This window comes from Sus scrofa, chromosome 12 (genome assembly GCF_054392235.1).
Source record: "Sus scrofa isolate SSC_HxYL_T2T_F1_AM1 chromosome 12, Sscrofa_HxYL_maternal_Yorkshire_Landrace_v2.0, whole genome shotgun sequence".
In the NCBI taxonomy this organism is placed as follows: domain Eukaryota; kingdom Metazoa; phylum Chordata; class Mammalia; order Artiodactyla; family Suidae; genus Sus; species Sus scrofa.
Window position 1 is genome coordinate 36887411 of NC_139394.1, and position 19352 is coordinate 36906762.

The 19352-nt window shown below is 40.3% G+C and overlaps 1 protein-coding gene across 2 annotated transcripts in view; it reads left to right on the forward strand.

Moving 5' to 3' along the window:
* The window catches only part of ANKFN1 (ankyrin repeat and fibronectin type III domain containing 1), a 343361-nt gene that overhangs the window by 48383 nt on the left and 275626 nt on the right, over positions 1–19352 (forward strand). For both annotated transcript variants that reach the window (XM_021067257.2, XM_084983129.1), the window contains exon 2: positions 13217–13257. In XM_021067257.2, coding sequence (XP_020922916.2) covers positions 13217–13257 — 41 coding nt within the window. The remainder of the gene's footprint in view (positions 1–13216; positions 13258–19352) is intronic.

The following is a 19352-nucleotide window of genomic DNA, read 5'->3' on the forward strand; positions in this document are numbered from 1 at the left end:
GCATCTCCCTTTTCTCTTTCTTTTTGCTTTCAGCCCCATTCATTTGTTTTCTTCGTGATGTCATTCCAGATTTTGTCCTTTAAGATTCTCCTTAATAAGATATAGGAATCTGCCAAAATATCAATAGTTCAAATAAATTTTGTCCACATCTGGGTCTCTAAGTTGGATGATTCCACCCATCAGCCCAATAGTTGACTCCATCTAGACTCAAGTGTTGTAGTCCAGCCTTGTTTTCCTTAAGGCAGTTTCTTAATTTCAGGATTACTAATAATTCAGACTGGATAATTCTTTGGGGGTTTTTTTAGGGGGAGGCAGCTATCCCATGCATTATAGTATATTTAGCAGCCAGTAGCCCTCCCTCCTCAAATCATGATACTCAACAAGCCTCCAGATATTGCTAGATGTTGCCCTGGGAGGTGGGGTGGAATTCATTTAAGGGTGGCTAGCTCATTCTCCTTGAGTCCTCTGTGAAAAGACTAGAGCATGGTATCCCTCATGGCATCTGCTGAACCTGCTTCAGTGGTGCAATAACTGTGTTTTCTTGGAACCAGTGAAATAACCCCTGGAAGTTTCCACTCAGATCTTGCTAGTCATCTCTCACAGTGCTGTGCAGATTCCATGTAGCCCTCTGCAGGGCTCTCCCAGCTCCTTTAGGTAGCTTCCTAACCATCCCCCATATCCAATCATCTTCCAAGGCATTCAAGTCCCTTGTTTTCTTTCTTCAACTTTTGTTGGATTTTTAAAGCCTCAGCCATGCCTCTTTCCAACTTTAAGAGCATTTGAAATGTTTTAGGTTCATACTTGTCCAATTTAGCTTCTCAAATCTCAGCATTTCTCCTTAAGAAGTAACTTCTTTTCTTTCCCCTCAGCATCTTCCTTTATTCTTCTTTCATTTCTAACAGTTTTTTTTGTAAAGGCAAGATCAAAGCCTGTATTTTAAACCAGCTCCTCTCTTCCTTCCCTCTGGAAGCAAATCTACCTTTGAAAAAGATAGTTCAAGAAAATGGCCTTTTAAATAGACTTCCTAGCTGAATGCCTGAAGATAACAAAATAGGGATTCAGGTCCTTTTTCAGTTGTTATCTGGGTCAGGGTCTCTTCAATCAATATCACAATCAGCTATGGATTAAGAAACCATATGTCATTTAAGAAATAAGGCTTAGGAAAAAAGCCAATGTAAGAGCATTTGGCAGAGAGCCTTAGGAGCCTGTGAGCAAGCATTCTGAATCTAGAGGCTGGTCCTTCCACAGTCTCACCCCAAGCCTGTACAATTCCAAACAAGATAAACAGGAGACCCTCAGCTGAGTGAGTGTTCCTAGTGCCTAGCACTACTGTGCAGGCCAAAATCATTCTCCTTCTCTCTGCTTTGGATGGAATCTAGCTGGGGTTTTGTTGTTGTTTTTCTGCTTGAAAGTCCAAAGAATCCAATATTGGCCTCAGCAGCACATTTACTGCAAACCACCCACCAAACAAGTCAGAAACATAGGCTGGCACTGCCCATTCACACTAAAGCAGTCATAATAGCTGTACCAAAATCTGCAGTCTCATTTCTGGGTCTTTTGCTCTCCAAATGTTTGTATTTAATCTTAAGTCTCCTATCCACCGACTTGTTGGGGATCAGGATTCTTCTTTTTTTTGGTATTTTTGCCTTTTCTAGGGCCATACTCACAGCTTATGGAGGTTCCCAGGCTAGGGGTCTAATTGGAGCTGTAGCTGCCAGCCTACTCCAGAGCCACAGCAATGGAGGATCCGAGCCGAGTCTGAGGCCTACACCACAGCTCACAGCAACACCGGATCCTTAACCCACTGAGTGAGGCCATGGATCAAACCCACAACCTCATGGTTCCTTGTCAGATTAATTAACCACAGAGCCACGACAGGAACTACCAGGTTCAGGATTCTAATGTTTCACCTGCTCTTCCTCAGTAAATGGGTATCAAAATATCAACTTCATTGATAGCTGGGGAGTGTCCAAAAAATCCAAAATACATGGTAACTAGGAAACTTCACTGCAGAAGCCAAACCAGAGCTTCTCCCTCTGAACTGAAGAGCCTAAAGCTCAGAGCTACACAGCCATGACTCTCCTGTCCAGTCACAGCTGGACCCATGACTTGCAGCATTAACCCAGGAGCCTAGAATTATGCACACAGCTGGGAAACCTCCTCTCTATGGAAAATGGTTCAGTGAGTCAACCAGAGTGTAGACTTCCCATAGTTTAGTGAGTCAACCCCTCTTCCTGAATAGAAAAGGAAGGGAGTGAAGAGAGAAGCCATACTTGTTTACTTGTTTACACCAGTAGGTGTCACTCACAGCTTTATCCTCACAGAGAACACGGGGAGACAGAAGAGATACAGTCGTTTTCCCACACTGACTATTTAGGCTATCTACACTTTCCCTATTTTAAGAAAGCTTTACTATATGCCAGATGCTATTTTAAGTGCTTTCCATGCAGGAACATATTTAATCTTTCCAACCAACCTTGAGGAAGGCCAATATGGTCTCTAGTTCACAGAGGAGGAAATTGAGGCTGAAGTAAGTAATTGGAGATTTGAACCCAGGTAATTCATTTCACCCTGTTCTTACTTTCTTTTAGGTCCTCAAATAGGACATGCCCTTTCCTGCCTCAGGACCTTTGTACAAGCTCTGCCTTCTGCCTACAATGATCTTCCCTCTCTCCTTCAATGAGCTACTCCATTCCAGCTTTCAGATTTCAGCTTACCTAGAACTCTCCAATAAACATTCCTAATCTGATATCCCAGATGAGATCAATAGCTTCTATTTTTATGGATAAGACTCATCAAAACTCTTACAGTTTAAATTTTCTATGCATAGAAAAGACTGGGGGTGTAATTTTTAAAATTCTAAGAGTGTTGTCATTGCGACAGAATGGTGGTGGTTTTTTGTTTGATTGATTTTGTTTCATTGTTCTTATTAGTTTGTTTTTCCTTTCTATATTGTCCAAGTTGCCCCATGATTAGCATATACATTTTATAAGTGGATCTTTTAAGTGGAGTAGTTCCTGGGGATGATGCAGGTTGAGGTCTGCCAGTGAGTGTCTGAAGTGAGTGGAAATGAAGAGCAGTGGTTTTGTGGAGATCTTTAAGCTGCAAGGTCATTGATGCAAACATCATGCATACTAAGAAAGGTAGGAGCCACACTCTGGGGTCAGAAGGGAGGCAGAAGACAGCCATGGAAAACATTCAATGACAAAGGCTAAGATATGAGGAAAGGGTGCAAGCAATTATGGGGAGCCAGAACAACATAACCATCCAGAAGGGCCACTAAGGCTCAAAGGCAAATAGACCTGCCCCTTGTACATTTTTACATTGGCGGGAGAAATAATGGTGGCTGTTGGAATGGACTAGGTAGCTGGGAAAACCTGGCTTCTGATCAGGTGAGGAGATGAACTGAGAAGGAGAAGACACAGGTGAGTTCTTTCATCTTAGCACAGGGGTCCAAAAAGCAGAATGAGGATGGAAGCACATGGCCGCAAGAAGGAGGGGTCCGACTGAGAGACAGGAAAGAAAGGGGCTATGACAGCTTGAGCATGGGTCTGCCCTTGGCCTGGGTGGTCTGATTAGCAGCATGAAGGACTCAGAAAGCTGGGTGGACACACACAGGACCAGCTCCATGAGCATGCCCCACCTGATGCGGTTACGCAGGGCCTCGGGTTTTGTTTCATGCTCTGTTTTCACTCTCTGGAAATTCTTAATCATCTTATAGCAAGGCGCCCCACCTTTTTGTTTTTGCAACAAGTCCGACAAATTACATACCTGGTTCTGGGAGCAGGCATGGGTGAAAGGGCAGTGTGGATGTGGGAGGCTGCTGGGCAGATGGAATCTTGCTGCTTGGGAAGCCTGGAGGTTGATTCATTTAATTGCTATCTATTGAAGAGGCACTATGTGCTGAAAATTCTGCTAGACACTGCAGAAGATAAAAGATGAATAGAAGTTGCCTGGGTTCCTGCTCTGATTTATAAGGAATTTGAGCCATTGCTTTCCCGATGGAAGGGTTTTGGAGCCGCATCAACTGAGGTCACCTTTTGTGAGACAGAACTTCAATGTGAGTTTGGGGTTTTATATATACAGACTTCATACATTTTGTAAGTGACTTCAAAGGAAATGTTCTGTCAAACTTGATAGCTAGATATGTAAACACTGGCCATTGATCAGCTCTCATATTATCCACAGCCAATTTGAAAGATATTTCGTTCCTTGCCAAAACCCATCTCTTTGACATTTGAATAATGAATCCTTAGAAATTCATTATTTAATTATAAGATTTAGACTATAGCAGCCTATGAGACATGAAAGGGTTTCATGAGTCTGTAGTGTCAGCTGACAAAAGATAGAAATTTGAAAAGAGATGTTTGAAAGTAGAAAATATTCTGAGCCAGATAATATTTTAATGATGTCACAGAGGAAAGATTTGAAGATAAGCAGAGCTTTAAGACATCCTTGGAGTGAACCTTTAATTAAATAGCCTTTACTCTGCTTTTTCCTTCTAGCAAGATTGTCTCAAAGCTGCTAATGCAAAAAAACAGAGACCTTTCTAGATACCAGTGTCAGCTAATCAGAGAGTGGTGATTTCCTAGACCGTGTGCTCTGCCAGCAAAAGTACAGAACCAGAAGCCAGAAGATCTAACCTCTGTTCCTAAAACATAGTTCTGGGGCCCTTTAGACCTCAGCTTACCCATTAGTACCTAGACATCAGGGGAGAGGACCCCATGTCATTTATGATGTCACTCATTCCAAGCTCTCCTCTGTCTAGCCCAGAGGGAATCTGTGGCCCCCTACAACTTCAGAAATTCATATCCCACAGGGAATTTCAACTTACTGGTAATTCCAGTCAAGAGAAATAACCTCCAAGAATGAAAGTTTTACTGTGGGATATGAAAGAAGAAGGAAAAGAAAAACAATTTTTAAAGAGTAGGAAGTGGCAGTGGAGGAGGTAACAAAGTTTAACAGCTTAAGCCACACCCTGAACATCTCTGCAAAATCCTGGGAATTACCCTCCTCACAGCCACCTTTGGCTTGAGCTTCTCCTTTAGGACTTTGGAACAATGGGGGAGTCTTGTACCACAAAACAGTAAATAGTTTAAGACTGAATGTTAAGCACCCCTGTAATTAAAGGCCCTGCAACCTCCCGGGCATCAAGAATTCCTCACTGCTATCTTTTCTGTAAAACATCAGCCTCCCTGCTGCCCAGCAAGCTCCCTTTGATTTACTTTAGGAATTGTCTTCCTCTCCCTTTCTTCAGTAGCAGAATTTAACTCCCACAGCATTTATTCAAAGGTCTAGGCCAACTTTGCATTTGCAAATACTCATTAGTATACTCTACTAAACAAAAGGCCATCTCCTCTGGGCTTCACCCTTCCTGGCAAAAAAGAATTAGCAGTGTTCTTCCTAATGCTACCACATGATGTCACTGGGAGAGTTGAGACGAGTAGTTCTCAACCTGGAGGAGGACAAGGACAGGCGGTTGTGGGAGGGGGAGCAGAGTTGTACCCTGCCTGTGGATATCTGGTGATGTTTAGAGACACTTTGGGGATCACTACTGGGGAAAGGAGTTATACTGGCATCTAATGGGTAGAGGCCAGAAATGCTGCTGGACATCCTACAATGTGCAGGACAACCCCCACAACAAAGATATATCTGACCCTAAATGTCAGTAGTGCCAAGGTTGAAAAACCCCGAAATAGTTTTCCTACTGGTATGAATAAGTTCATCCCCCCACTTAGAAGGCAGAAAAGGTTGGTCAGTTTGGGCTTTCAATAATAATTTTGTTTTTTTACCATTCTATGTTCATTTAAAAATATTTCATACTTTTTGTCAGTTGAGGGGTTTTGAGTAGAGAACTAAATGAGATTTGTTTCCCAAGGAATAATTACATGACCTTGGGCTCCTAGCACTGCTATTATCTCTGATAGATTTACCTGTTAGGATCTTAACAGTTGAATGTTCCAAGAGCTCTTCAAATTCGACGTGTTGAAGACCTATTGGCTGCAGTGTTGGCTTGGGCCTCCATCCCTTCTCACCTGAATTCTACTTCTACATCCAGTCACTAGGTTCAGTCGAAATCTGCTCCTCCTCCCATATTCCTGATCTCTCTAAGTGACTGTATCACATACTTGGTCCCCCAGAAAGTACCTAATCCATTATGTTCCATTCACCCCTTATCCAGTCCGCCACCTGGTCTTGCAGACTCTCAGTAGCCCCTCATCCATCCATCTATCTATCTATCTATCTGTCTATCTATCTATCTATCATCTATCTACCTAACATAACCTAACTGTTCTCTATGTTTCTATTCCATCTATTTTATCTCTCTAACCTATCTATTCACCCATTTTTTTTCTCCTCTAGTTCAGTCCCTCCACGCTGACATTTGGGTTAGTTCAATAACTCTTTGAGCATGCTTCATTTCAGTGCACAGCTGTTCTGTGACCAGGGTGATGTTTTTGACAAAGCAAATTCATTCTACCTTTCCTTTAGTTTAGAAACTTTTAAATATAATTCTGGTTTTCTGGGTGAAGTTCAACCTTTTACCTGGATAGAATGATATGGTTCTATGATATGATTCTTGCTTATCTCTGTTCCCACCTCTGATCACTTTTCACAGGGAATTCTTTAGGCTAGCTGTTTTGAGCTTCTTAGCATCACCTCAGCTCTTGTCCCTGTACCTTTGCACATGCTATGCAGCTGACACTGCCCTTCCTTCCTCTCCTTGTTCACACATGCTCATCTTAAAATCTCAGGTCTGACCTTGCTCTTCTTGGAGAGATGCCCTAAATCACCTTGGCAATTGTTCCCCCAGGCTGTCCCTCAAAATGCTTGGCAAGAAGGGTTCTTTGGTGGTATAAATTTGGGACATCAACCTCCTCTGGAATTTAAAATAAATATTAGAATATTAAAAGCTCTGAAAAAGATTACAGTAGAAAGACCTATTTCACTCTCTTTAACTTAGTATTTCCTAAACTTACCTCAACATTTATCTTTTTTTTTTCACAAACCCATAATCCCTTTTCTTTGGAAAAAACCTGCCTTAATCTGATTTAGGGAGAACCTCCTTTATAATACTTTAAACATAGCTGTATCGTAGTACTTACCACACAGATCACTATAATTGTAGAGTCATTTTTCTAGAAGATCTCTCATGTAAATGCCTTGATGATAAAATACATAATCACTGTGATTTTGCCATTGTTATACATTCAACACCTAGAGTACATTTTAAATATCTGGTATATGTTGATAAATACTTTACTGCCCAAAAAGGACCATCTACTTTATTGTTATTGGTAATTAATATATTCTATTTGAATAGAGTGTGCAGTGGAATCATTTTGCCAAAATATCCTCATACCCAACGTATAATATAGTTCGTGATATTATTGACACACTTTCTGAGAGTGCTATGCTTATGCAAATTTCTTAATGCCTTTATGCTATAGATGAGGGGCTATCTACTCTGGGTCTGACTGGCCAACTTGGTTTCAACACAGATGTTTCTTTATTGCTTGGGGACTTGTATTTAGGTTTGTTGCTGTTTTTTGTGTGTTTTGTTTTTGAGAAGATCATGACTAAAGAATATACCAATTGTATTTAACTTGAAGAGGATGCTTGTACTCAATAAAGAACCTGGAGAGCTTGGATGTTTCCCCCACACCATCCTGTTGAGGGGTCCTGGCCTCCCAGCCCACTCCCCAGGGAAAGAGGCTTCCTTTACTTCTCACCACTGGCAGACCCTCTACTGCTTAGGAGACCCCAGCAGCCTCCCTACATATGTGCTAAAGACCTCTCCTCCCTCATGGATCAGGAGATCTGGATTTTATAGACAGGTTACAGTGGAGAGAGAAAATGCAAAAAACCTTAAAGGTGACTCAGCGGTTTGAGGGTGGAAAAACAACATAATCAGAAAAGGTGGCTCTCTGTGAGGTATCCTTAAAAGAAGTCAAAAGAACTCTAAAAGAAAATGTATAAATTCCTAGGGAGACTGGAGAAGTTATTACAAAGGAGCAATCTGAGATAAAGAGTTCTTAGAACTCAAAGACATCGCCGAAAACTTAATTAAGTAACTTGAAGCTCAGATGGAAGAATTCTCACATAGAGATAAAACCTCAAAGAAATAGAAATTATAAGTGTGAAGTGAAAGCTACATACACAGGATACATCCTCTTGTGGGTAGAGGTTGACTAGGTTCAACCATCTTGAAGAGTAATTTGGACTCTCCATCTAATATTAAGCTGCAGATACCCTATTATAAAGTACTCACAATTCTAAGAAGTACCCTACAGCATAAGGACATGAGTCTAGGAAAAGAAGTTCAAAATGCCTTCTCATTGCAAGCTTATTATAATAGCAAAGAAAAAAAAAATCGTGAGCAACCTAAATGTTCATCAGTGTAGGATTATTTAAATAAATAAATTAGGGCATGCACATAACTGAATTTCTACTTAGCCACTAAAAAATGAAGATACGTACTGACTTGGAATATAAGTCCACAAAAATGCTATCAAGAGTGTAAAAGCCCATTACAGAGAATTATGTAGCGTGACCTTGTTTTGTTGAAAAAATTTTCATGGTGTGTGTGTATATGTATAAAGGTTTATGTATGAATATTTTCTTTTATACACATAAAAAACAATTGGAATGACATCCTCACATATTATTGACAGTATTACTTCTGGAAAATGAAGCTGGAATATGGGCAAGACATTCACTTCTTTATATACTTCAGGATAAGTCTGTGAGGTTGTGAACTCTTTTACTTCATTTTAGTGCTCCTTTTTATTTTCCAGATTTTCTGTAATGAAAATTGCTTACTTAAATTATTTGCCATTTAAAAGCTAAAAAGAAATCAAAGCCATGTATAAGTACATACGGTAAGGTAATGGAAGGGTTCACCGAGTTTCCAGCAAAGCCAAAGTGTCAGGAAGAGGGGAGGGAGAAAAAACAGTGCAATTCCAATACTATAAGAGAAGCAATTGGAAATTTGTAAATGTTTTTAAACCCTAGCAGCAAAAAACCTAAAGAGCTATTTTTAGCAAAATTATTAACAATCACAAAAAGCCCAATCAACTATGACCTTTTAAAGAAAAGCCCACTTTGGCTCAAATCAAGACCCAGAGGCAAAGACAAAAGAGGTTGAAGATGCCATAGTTTGTAGCCATTTAAGGAACATTTTGATCCCAGTGGAAATGCAATTCTTTATACCGTAATTTTTCAGTTTGGGCTCAATAAAGACAATGATAACTATCATACGTTAAGCACTGGAATGGACGAGGTCTCTGCCAAGTTACCTGGAAAAGCACAACAACATTAGAAGAGGTGCAGGCGCTACTGTTATTTCCATTTTATAGACAACGGCATCGAGATACATAAAAGTTTATGTATGTATGTGTGCTTTCATGAGCATTAAAAAACATGAGGTTAAATAACTGGCTAGAGGTCACCCTGGAGGTCAGTGGAAGGACAGAGACTGAACTCCTGGCCCTCTGATACCATTGCATCTGCCTTCAGAGTGGGAGCCGTGGGCAGAGGCCCTCCATCTCTCAACAATGGCAGCACATAAAGAACACTTGAAGTGAAGGGGATCCACCTTTCACAGATTATTATCATCATTATGGTTACCCAATAATGGGCATATTCCACCTTATATAGAGCCTGAATTGGTTTTTCTTAATTTCCCAGGTAATTTAAGATTATTTGTTCCCAGCACTCCTGAGAATATGTGGACTAGAGAATAAGTATCTCTACCATAGTAATAAGCAAATAATTAAAATTAATGCAAAAAAGAATTAATTCCATATTCAGAATAAGAAAGTGGGAGACACTTCATCTTTAAACTTATAATCTTGGACATATGGAAACTAGCTTATTGTATATTATGAAGAAGGAGAGGTATATAGGAGATGCAAACAATTATACTTGCATCAATGCAATTTTTTTGCATGTCGTAAAAATTGTAAATAGCAGATAACTTAAGCCAAATATTTCAATCAGCACAGAACATTTCAAAATTACTAAGTTGTCTGTTTTTTTAGTGAGTGTTAATTGTAGGTTACAGATTATAACCAGATGGTATCAGCCACAGGAACCAGGATGAGAAGTTGAGAGATATGAGTGGTGCAGAGAATCCTTTGGTTGGGGGTCACTTTTGCCTAGAGATCAGTTGCTCCAGGATGGTTAGTTTTTTTAACAGATCTCAGTGATCATCAGAGCATAGGAGACTGGGTTTCTAACACGGAAACCAAAGATAGGATCCAAGTGTTTGGATAAGGTCCACTCCATGTGACTGGCACCTGGATCAGGCTCAAGTGCTCCCATAACCTGAGGATGGAAACTTGCTGGCCTTGCATGCTGAATGTGCCTTGGGGTACTAGGTGGAGTGGTATAGGCATAAAGCCAAGGTGTGCCTTGCATCTTCCCAGGGTGGAAGCAGACGCTAGGCTTCCATAACTAAAGTAATCCAGGACTGATATCAGAAGAGCCCCATCCAGATTCCCAAAGACTCTCACTTCCCGCTGAAGAATGGACTTTGCTGAAATGCATGCGGAATAAGGCAAATGCTAGTTCGGTCTCTTGAGTCTGAAAGGAGCCACTTCCTCCTGCCCAGGGCCTCTGCCCTTGATGATGTCCCTCTGTCTGGTGTGATCCACTCTCCCCATTTGCATTCTTAACTCGACCCTGGGGTAAGAATAATTCCTCTCTAGGCATTATGAGTAATAAGTGAATCAGTGCACGTAAAGATACTTAGGACAGTCCCTGAAACATTAAGCATTCAGCAATGTTAGCTGTCATTATTATTAAAGTTGAATTTTTCTTCAGACATAATCACAACACTTCCCCAGTTAGACTTCCCTGATTTTTCTTTCTAGATTAGATCATCAAAGACACACTTTCCCTCCTCACTGACCACCTTGTTATCTTGCATTACATCATCACATGATCCCTCCAAAATGTATAGTTGCCGCTCCAAACAGGCAAACATTACCACGAGGGCAGGGAATGTATTATTAGCACCTAGCACAGGGTTCTGCACGTACCAGGCACTGAAGAAACACTTGGCAAATGAGTTATTTATTAATTATAAGGGCTCTCTTTCTCCTTTAAGATCTTGGGTTTTCTTTTTCTAATGTGCAAATAAGCTCAGAAAAGCAAAGGCGAGTTTTTACGGTTTTGAATAGTCTATAAAACCTCACCGCCAGAATGTTCTTAATAGCTTTATTTATTTTGTACCCCAAGAAAAATGATTGGTACCACTGCCTTAGGTAGCTACATAATGTCATCTTAGGGATGGCTCTGAATAGTTTTCAAAGTAATCAATGGTATTGCTGTGAAATTACTGCCCCCCAAAAAGAGCTCTTGTCCAGTGAATCCCCAAAGTAACAGACAGTTTTCTTTGTTAATATTTTTGTAGCTAAAGAAGAACCTGTTATCTGAGGCAGTAGTAAAAACTTTTCTCAGTAGGCGAGAACGTTCTAAATCTGTTTCCTAGCAACAAGTTCCTCAAAGGAGATGAAGGGTTCACAATTTCAGAGGAATTTTCAGTACGCTCTTTCATTTGGAGGGGCAAGAGCTAGGAAGGGAATGTATGTTGGGGGTGGTCAGAGGAGTGATCCTGACTCCTTCCAGTCAGTGACACGTGTGACATCTTGCTGGGTCATACCATAGGATCCAGCTAAAAAAATCAGCTCATTAAAATGCATTGTGCACATACCTTGTAAAAGCTCTGCAAGAATTATCCCTGTTCTTCCTGGACCCAGCAGGTCAATAACGTATCACTTTATTAATCTAGAAACCCAATCCCCAACCATCTTCATGATTGTAGATGAGGTATTAGGTGAGTTACTAAAATATTTAGGGATTTTCCAATGTGAATTTGGATCTTATTCACATCATACTCAGCAGTGGGAGGAATGAAGATTCAGTGAAGGCCATCTGGGAGAGACATTTGTGGAAAATGGTGCAGTTTTGACTGCCGAGAGTGGAGGTATCTTACCCAAGCAAAACTCTCTCTGTAGCTACCTTCCTAAATCCAATTTCAGACTTATCATATCTTCTTAATTTGGCTTTCCAAATTGGCCTTCGATGATGATAATAATAACAATAATGGTGACAATACCAGGTCGCACTTACTGAGTCCCCACTATGGGCCAGGCTTATATTACTAGTTTACTTCTATTATCTTATTTAACCTTTACAACAATTCTTTGAAATAGCCACTATTATTGTTTCTTTCAATCCCAGAGCACTGGCTCAATGTGCCAAAGTCACCCTATTACTAAAAATGGCAGAGCTTGGGAAAATGTTGTTCACCGGAGGGACAGGTCTATCCAGATCCATGTGGGTGGTGTGGCAAGATCTTTTAGTAGGTCTGAGGGCATCAGGACTGCAGTGCTCAGTGTGGGAGATGACATGAAACTATTTGCACTTCAGAATGCAAATAGTTCATATCAATCATGGGGACTTACCTGCCATCCCCAATTAAATCTACTACACTGAAAAATACCCCTTTGGATATAACCACAGTAGATTCCCAGAAAAAAGTGGACTTGGAAGCGAGCTGAATTGTCTGGTGTGCTGCCACACTGAACAAATTGCCTGCACAATTGGCAAACTCTTTCCAAGCATAGGCACAGTCTACTTGTTCCTCTCCTTCCACTGCCATCTTGAATAAAGAAAACCTTGGCATTGATTTCAATCCCCCTGCCTATACTCACCAGAAAAGCTTTTTATTTCTTGGAAAAGAAAACTTGTCCACTTATCCCAATAAGCGTGAATTGAGAAAATCATAATTTTTAGGAGTTTGACAATGGAACAAAGTGTCAAAACTGCATCTTCGAAAACAAGGTACATTGTCAGCATGAACCAGAAGCAAGAGGCTGATGAGCCTGAGCCATGGGCATCTGTAGGTAGATTCCTCATATTCCCTCTCACTGGACAGACTGGAAGACAATGTGAGCTTCAAGTGATCTCAAAATTCGAGAGTGTTCAGGGGCAGGGAGCTGAACTGTGGGATGAGATTGCACAGCTGACTTAACACATTTTCTTTGGACCTCCGAGAAGAGATTCCCAATCAAAATGTTTTCATCTCTTGGCTGCTTCTTTTTTTTCAATCAGTGGCCACACTTTGGAAGCCAATTTAGTGCCTTTTTCACCTGGAATTGATTACTGCACATTTTTTTAACACACTTTTTTTTTCTCTTTTTTTCAGAGGCTACCTTTTAAAGACAGGCATTTCGCTTGCAGCAAAATGTAAGTATATTTCCTCCTTGAAATGGTATCTACTTCTCAGCTATAATTTCTAAAACCTCCTAATCTTTAAGGCTCCCATCTCACATTGCTGCATTTTTAAAGTCTGGATCAACAAATGTAGCCATAGTTTGAATTTCACATTTCACACTCTTGATTTGTATAACATTATGGAGCATTTTATAAACTGTTTGGGAAGCAGATTGAACCTGATTGTTGGTTGTGAGTAGGTTGCACCTAAAAAGTTCAAAAAAGTAAGGAGGAAAAAATTAGGCAACATTCTTTTAGATGTTATGATAGTGTGACAGCAAACTTTTGAATATTCAAGTTTGCTCAAATGGCTACTTTTTCACTCTGTGCCCAGTGGTTCCTCACAGCCACAGACTGTTTGACATTTAACAATGTGGTAATTATCTTAATAATCCCTTCCTGTGTGTGCTGCATTACAGCCACTCCATAAACCAGTGTTCTTTCTGGAATGAATCTCCCGTGTGTGATGTTTCTTTACTCTTGGTCTTCCCAGTGTCCCTACCCAAATTACCGACTCCCTCTGCTCTAAAAGACCAAATAAAATTACACCTAGTCCAAACAGGGAGTTCTGAGTATTTTAGAGTTACGCCTCTGGGAATTGGGATGTGATTTTTTTTTCTTTTTCTTTTATTTATTTATCTATTTATTTATGGCCTTTTGTCTTTCGAGGGCCACTACTGGGGCATACGGAGGTTCCCAGGCTAGGGGTCTAATTGGAGCTGTTGCTGCTGGCCTACGCCAGAGCCCCAGCAAGCCCAGATCCAAGCCCCGTCTGCGACCTACATCACAGCTCATGACAATGCCAGATCCTTAACCCACTGAATAAGGCCAGGGATCGAACCCTCAACCTCATGGTTCCTAGTCAGATTCATTTCCCCTGCACCACGCTGGGAACTCCTTTCTTTTTTTTTTTCTCTTTTTAAATAAAACATATATAATGATTTTAACCAGGAAATATGAAACTTCCGTGTGTCTCTGGAATAATTTGCTAATACATGAGTCCAAAAGACAGAGGATAAGTGTGGATTCGACATAAAGACTCTAGCTATTCAAGAGCAGGGTAAATGGCAGTGAATGTCTTGTCCCTATGGATAAGTAAGTAGGACGTCAACAACCATAAGGTAGAAGGGGATCCAGGTGAATCAAGGAGGGTTCATCAACTCCGAGCTCCTGATTCACACAGCTGTTCGGGTGGAGAACACACTGCAGTCACTGAAGCATTTAGTTAGATATTCGTGGACCCAAGAGAATCAGAGGTCCTACTTGAACTATGTATATTATATATGTATGTTCTAATCAATTCTCTTTTGAATCATTCAGTCCCTCATAAAATGATGTATTCAGCTGAACTGTGAGGAAAACTTTGTTTTTACTGACTTCCTTGGCCGATGCTTTTCCATCATTCTTTAGAATAAGTCGATCCCACTGCTATTCCCCAAATAGTCAAACATCGGCATAAGAAACATCACCCTTAAAATCATTCAACTGTTATGTTTAAGCATTATGCATTCGCTGGGGTTTTGTAACATGTCAAGCTCTGTATTATATTGCTTCGGTCTTTATTGCATTATCAAGACACCTGCATGTCTTTAATGTTTCAAGCAGCTTTTACCAATAAAGCCATGTTAGATTTTATGAGCGGCCTCCCTTTTCATGTGCCATCATGACTATTTTATTTGTACAAATGTTAACTTTTGACGGTATTCTCTTCTTTTGTAGCATAGATCACTTGACCACCTGCATTTCTTTTTCTGCATATTCATATTTGGTAGCTCTTTGTTATACTGTCTCTGCCTATTTAGGTTTACACAGCTTTTTAAAATAATGTTAAATACTAAAAAAAAAAATGGTTGGTATATATGTACAGTGAAAATTAGATGATGGGCAATGGAAGATAGCATTTAAAGTCATTAAATGCAAATATGCAACTATAAACACATATATCTGACAATTACCTCAAGATCTCTGGATCAAAATTTCAGTTGAAAGCACCTTTTCCCTCCCAGATTGATGGGGGCGGAGGGGGGAGGGCTAGTTATTTCACCTCAGGGCAAATTGTTATCATTTTATTTTTATGATTTTTTTTTTCTCAAGGACAGGCGTAGTGCTTGGTGACCTATTTTATTAGTAAATCTTCTTAGTAAACTTGCCCAAGAATTTTACATCTTCCAAACAAAATACATGTACACGTCTCTCCACATCATCTCTGAGCTGCAGACACAAAGTTGGTCTGACCTGTGGAGCCATGGAAACACGTTAAAATCATCAGGCTATTGTGACTGAGGTTCTTTTCGGCAGCCAGACTCAGTGGGCACCTCTGGAGTTGGCCTTGTGTCCTAATGATAATTGTATTATACAATCAATATAAATGGAGAACCACCTAATCAGTGCTCCATTCACACAAGGACTCCAACCCCAGAGAGTGGCAGGAGGCTCTCCAAGTAAAGTTCCTGGAAATGTGTATGCACCCCGTAAAACAGAAGACAGTTTGAAAGATGCTCCTTGGAAAAAAAGGGCAAATGATGGAAAGAACTCTGGAGTAAAAATCAGAAGGTGCACGTCTAAATCCCACATTACTCCCTCAGAAGTTGTAGGATTTCAGGGTTCCTGTCAGGGCTCAGCAGTTACAGAACCCAACTAGTATCCATGAGGACGCAGGTTCGATCACTGGCCTTGCTCAGTGGGTTAAGGATCCAGCGTTACAGTGAGCTGTAGTGTAGGTCTCAGACTCCGCTTGGATCCCACATTGCTGTGGCTTTGGCGTAGGCCAGAGGCTACAGCTCCGATTGGACCACTAGCCTGAGGACTTCCGTGTGCCATGGGTGCTGCCCTAAAAAGACAAAAACATGTTGTATGACTTTGAGAATTTTGGGTACCCCTCATTTCCAAGTATCTTTATTATGGGTGGTGCAGTGAGAAGAAAAACACCATCCTGCCTCCATCAAAGGGTGGCTGTGATAATAGCATAACGTTCTAAAAAGATTTTACTATCTAAAAATGCTTTCTATCTTTGTGGGACTCATCCTAGATTATTGGGGGCTCTCTGTTTTAGTGGGGGTCCCTGGGACTCTGGGTGCAAACTTGGGGCCTTACCATCAATCCTACACAGTAGAAGAAGAAGAGCCTCAGTGGGCCAGATCATGTCCCTGAGAAGACTTGCACCCACTTTTTTTGTTTCTTTTCACTACATCTATTCTTTGGGACCACCACCTCTGGTGGAAGAGGACTGTCTTCTGGGTGGTGTGGGTGAGAAAGTTGCCAAACAAACCTGAATTATCCAGAGGCCTATAAAATGCGCAATTGCTTTTTAAGAGGCCTGGTGATATTGTGTGTTCCTTTCGCTTTCTGGCAGTAACGATTTTCTGCAATTTGTGGTTTTGCAATTTCTCTTTACACAGACAACACTCTGGCTCTCATTCAATGCCCCACTGGTTGGGGGCAAGGGGGTGTAGAGAGAGAGAGAGAGTCCCTGGGGCTCTGACCACTCCAGAAAAAGAAGGAAATGCTAATGAAATAAGTCAGAAAGAATGCTTGAGACTCTTGGAAGCTGGTTGGTTAGTGGAGAAGAAACAATTTTTAATAAATTGCATGGTGTGGTTGGGATTTTATCTGGGGTTTTCATCAGCTAGGCAAAGGTCTGTTCCCTTAGCTCTTCTTGCCTCTCCACTGAGCTTTGTCTGGATTGCAGTCTCAATCTCTCCTTTTTTCTTCCTGTATTCAACAAGCCTAAAGCAGTCTCTTCTACCGGCTCCCTTATGCCTCTTCTGGCCTTGATGGGATTTTCTTTAAATATTCCATTTTTAGGTGTCTACTTGCCAATTACATTAACTTGGTTTGTGTAAATTACATGAAGGACCACGTGTCAGAATTTTTGCCCTTGTCTCTTTGCAGAGGGAGCTCTGTGGCTCACAGAGCCGAGGCAGCCCATGTGGATATAGATTTTTATCTAAATGAGAATAATTTGGTCTCTTTCTATTCATCACTTCTGGAAAGGCTTTGCTGACTTACGTTTGCTTTTTTAACGACTGCCAGGTGCTGTACTGAAGGATTTCAAGTTGCACCCAGTGTGTACCTTGTTCTCCTTCTCTGTCCACTGCTTTATATCAAAAGAGCCCCCTGTTCTCCATGGAGTAGATATCCTAGGGCTTATGCTCATAGTTCTTGGGCTTTCTGTGCACCAAAGCAATTTCACAGGTCATTTCTTCTCTTTTCATGATCTAAATATCATCACTTCTTTTGCTTCTAGAAAGCATATGAAGATAATTGCTACTCATAGGTTAACTGTATAATTTTCACATGTTTGGAGAATATATGGTCTCCCTGTGTGTGTCCTAACAATTTAGGGGATTGTTTGTGTTATGCCATTATGAATCATGGGTTTTTAATTTTGGAAGATGCTTTCAACATGATGCATTTCAACAGCATACCCTGAGCCATCTTCTTCAGAATACCCTCTCTAAGCCCTCTCTCTAGTCCATGGATGCCCAATCCATTTTGTAATAGCTCAACACTTCCAACTTTCTCTTGCTAACCGGAGATAACCTTCAGGTGGTTTGTGCTAGTTTTGCCTTCTGGAGCAGCTCAGAAATTCGCTCCTTCTTCCGCATGACAACCCTCCAAATATTTTGGAATCTGATCCCCTATACTCTCTGAGTCTTCCTTGTCCAGGCTAAATATCCTCAGTTCCTTCAGCCATTCTTCATATGACTTGGTTTAGTCACCCTTTTCCATTTGTCCCAGTCACATTTTTCAATGTCTCTCTTAAAATGTTACAGCCTGAATGAAAAAGAATATTGCCAAGATGGCTAACATTGTAGAGTTCCAAGAAAAAAGGAAAAAGCTCTTATTCTGGACATGTTATTTTTATTACTATAACCTAAGAACACATCACAAGTTTTAATAGCACTTTAGTCCTAAGGTTAATCCTAAACCCTCTAGTTATGTTATACAGAAGCTGCTATGAAAGCAGGTTTTTTTTTCCAGTCCTGTATCTATGCACTTGGTTTTGAAGATGCAAACTCTGACATTTATCCCAGTGACACTGATGCATTTCAGAATATTAGTGGAAATTGTCTGGAGCTTTTTGAATTTAAATTATTTTAAATTCTGTCCCAGCTTTGGGACATATTTGCCTCTTGACTTCATTCAACAGATTGACAAAAACAGTGAATATCTGGATTTTAAGCTTCTCAAATGTGGAATCATGTTTTATTCATCTTGCTCTCTCCTGTGACATTCTATTAAACAACCAGATGCTTGATAAATGCTTTTATGAAATCAGTCAATAAAATCAAATACAGGCAGCTTTCAAATGCCCTGACAGAGAGCCATCTTTAGATTGATAGCGATGCCCTTTACAAACCAAGAACAAGATGAATTTTACACTGCATTGCTAATGCTTGGTGATTTTATAGCATTATGGTGTCACCCTAACCAGGGCTAGGTTGCCTGATTTCTAATCTCACTGTACTTTGCTAGCATGTGTTTTGGAGCATGTTTCTCCACCTCTCTGGGTGTAGCATCTAATTTGCAAAGTGATGATATTAAATTATTTATATCTGCCTCATTTTGTTGTTGTGAAAATTAGGTGAGCTAATCCATGGGAAAGCATATAGAACAGATACCAATAATATCAAAATAATACTTAAGAGCAGTCCTCGTTGTGTTGTTGTTTCTTTCGTTGTTATCCTCAGGATATGCTAGCATAACTACCCTTTCCTAAGAGGAACAAAAGCAAATTTGGCATAATTTGTTCATAGTGAACTCATATTAACTCTAAATAATAATTATATAATCAAAATGCTGCACAACCAAAATCAAGGGCTTCATCATGCCCATTGAAGTTTAACTGTGCACTCAAAAGAAACAAAAACATCTAAAAAGATGAAAACAATGTAAAAATTTAATAAATTCCTTCAAAGAGGAATTACATTATGTTCCAAGACAAAATACTCTGAAGGTCATCTTTAACCAAATTCCTTACATTGGCAGCTCAAAACTATTGCCTCTTTCCTTACTGCTTATATAACAAGATCCTAGGATATGTTGCTTTTTCCCTCACTTATCTG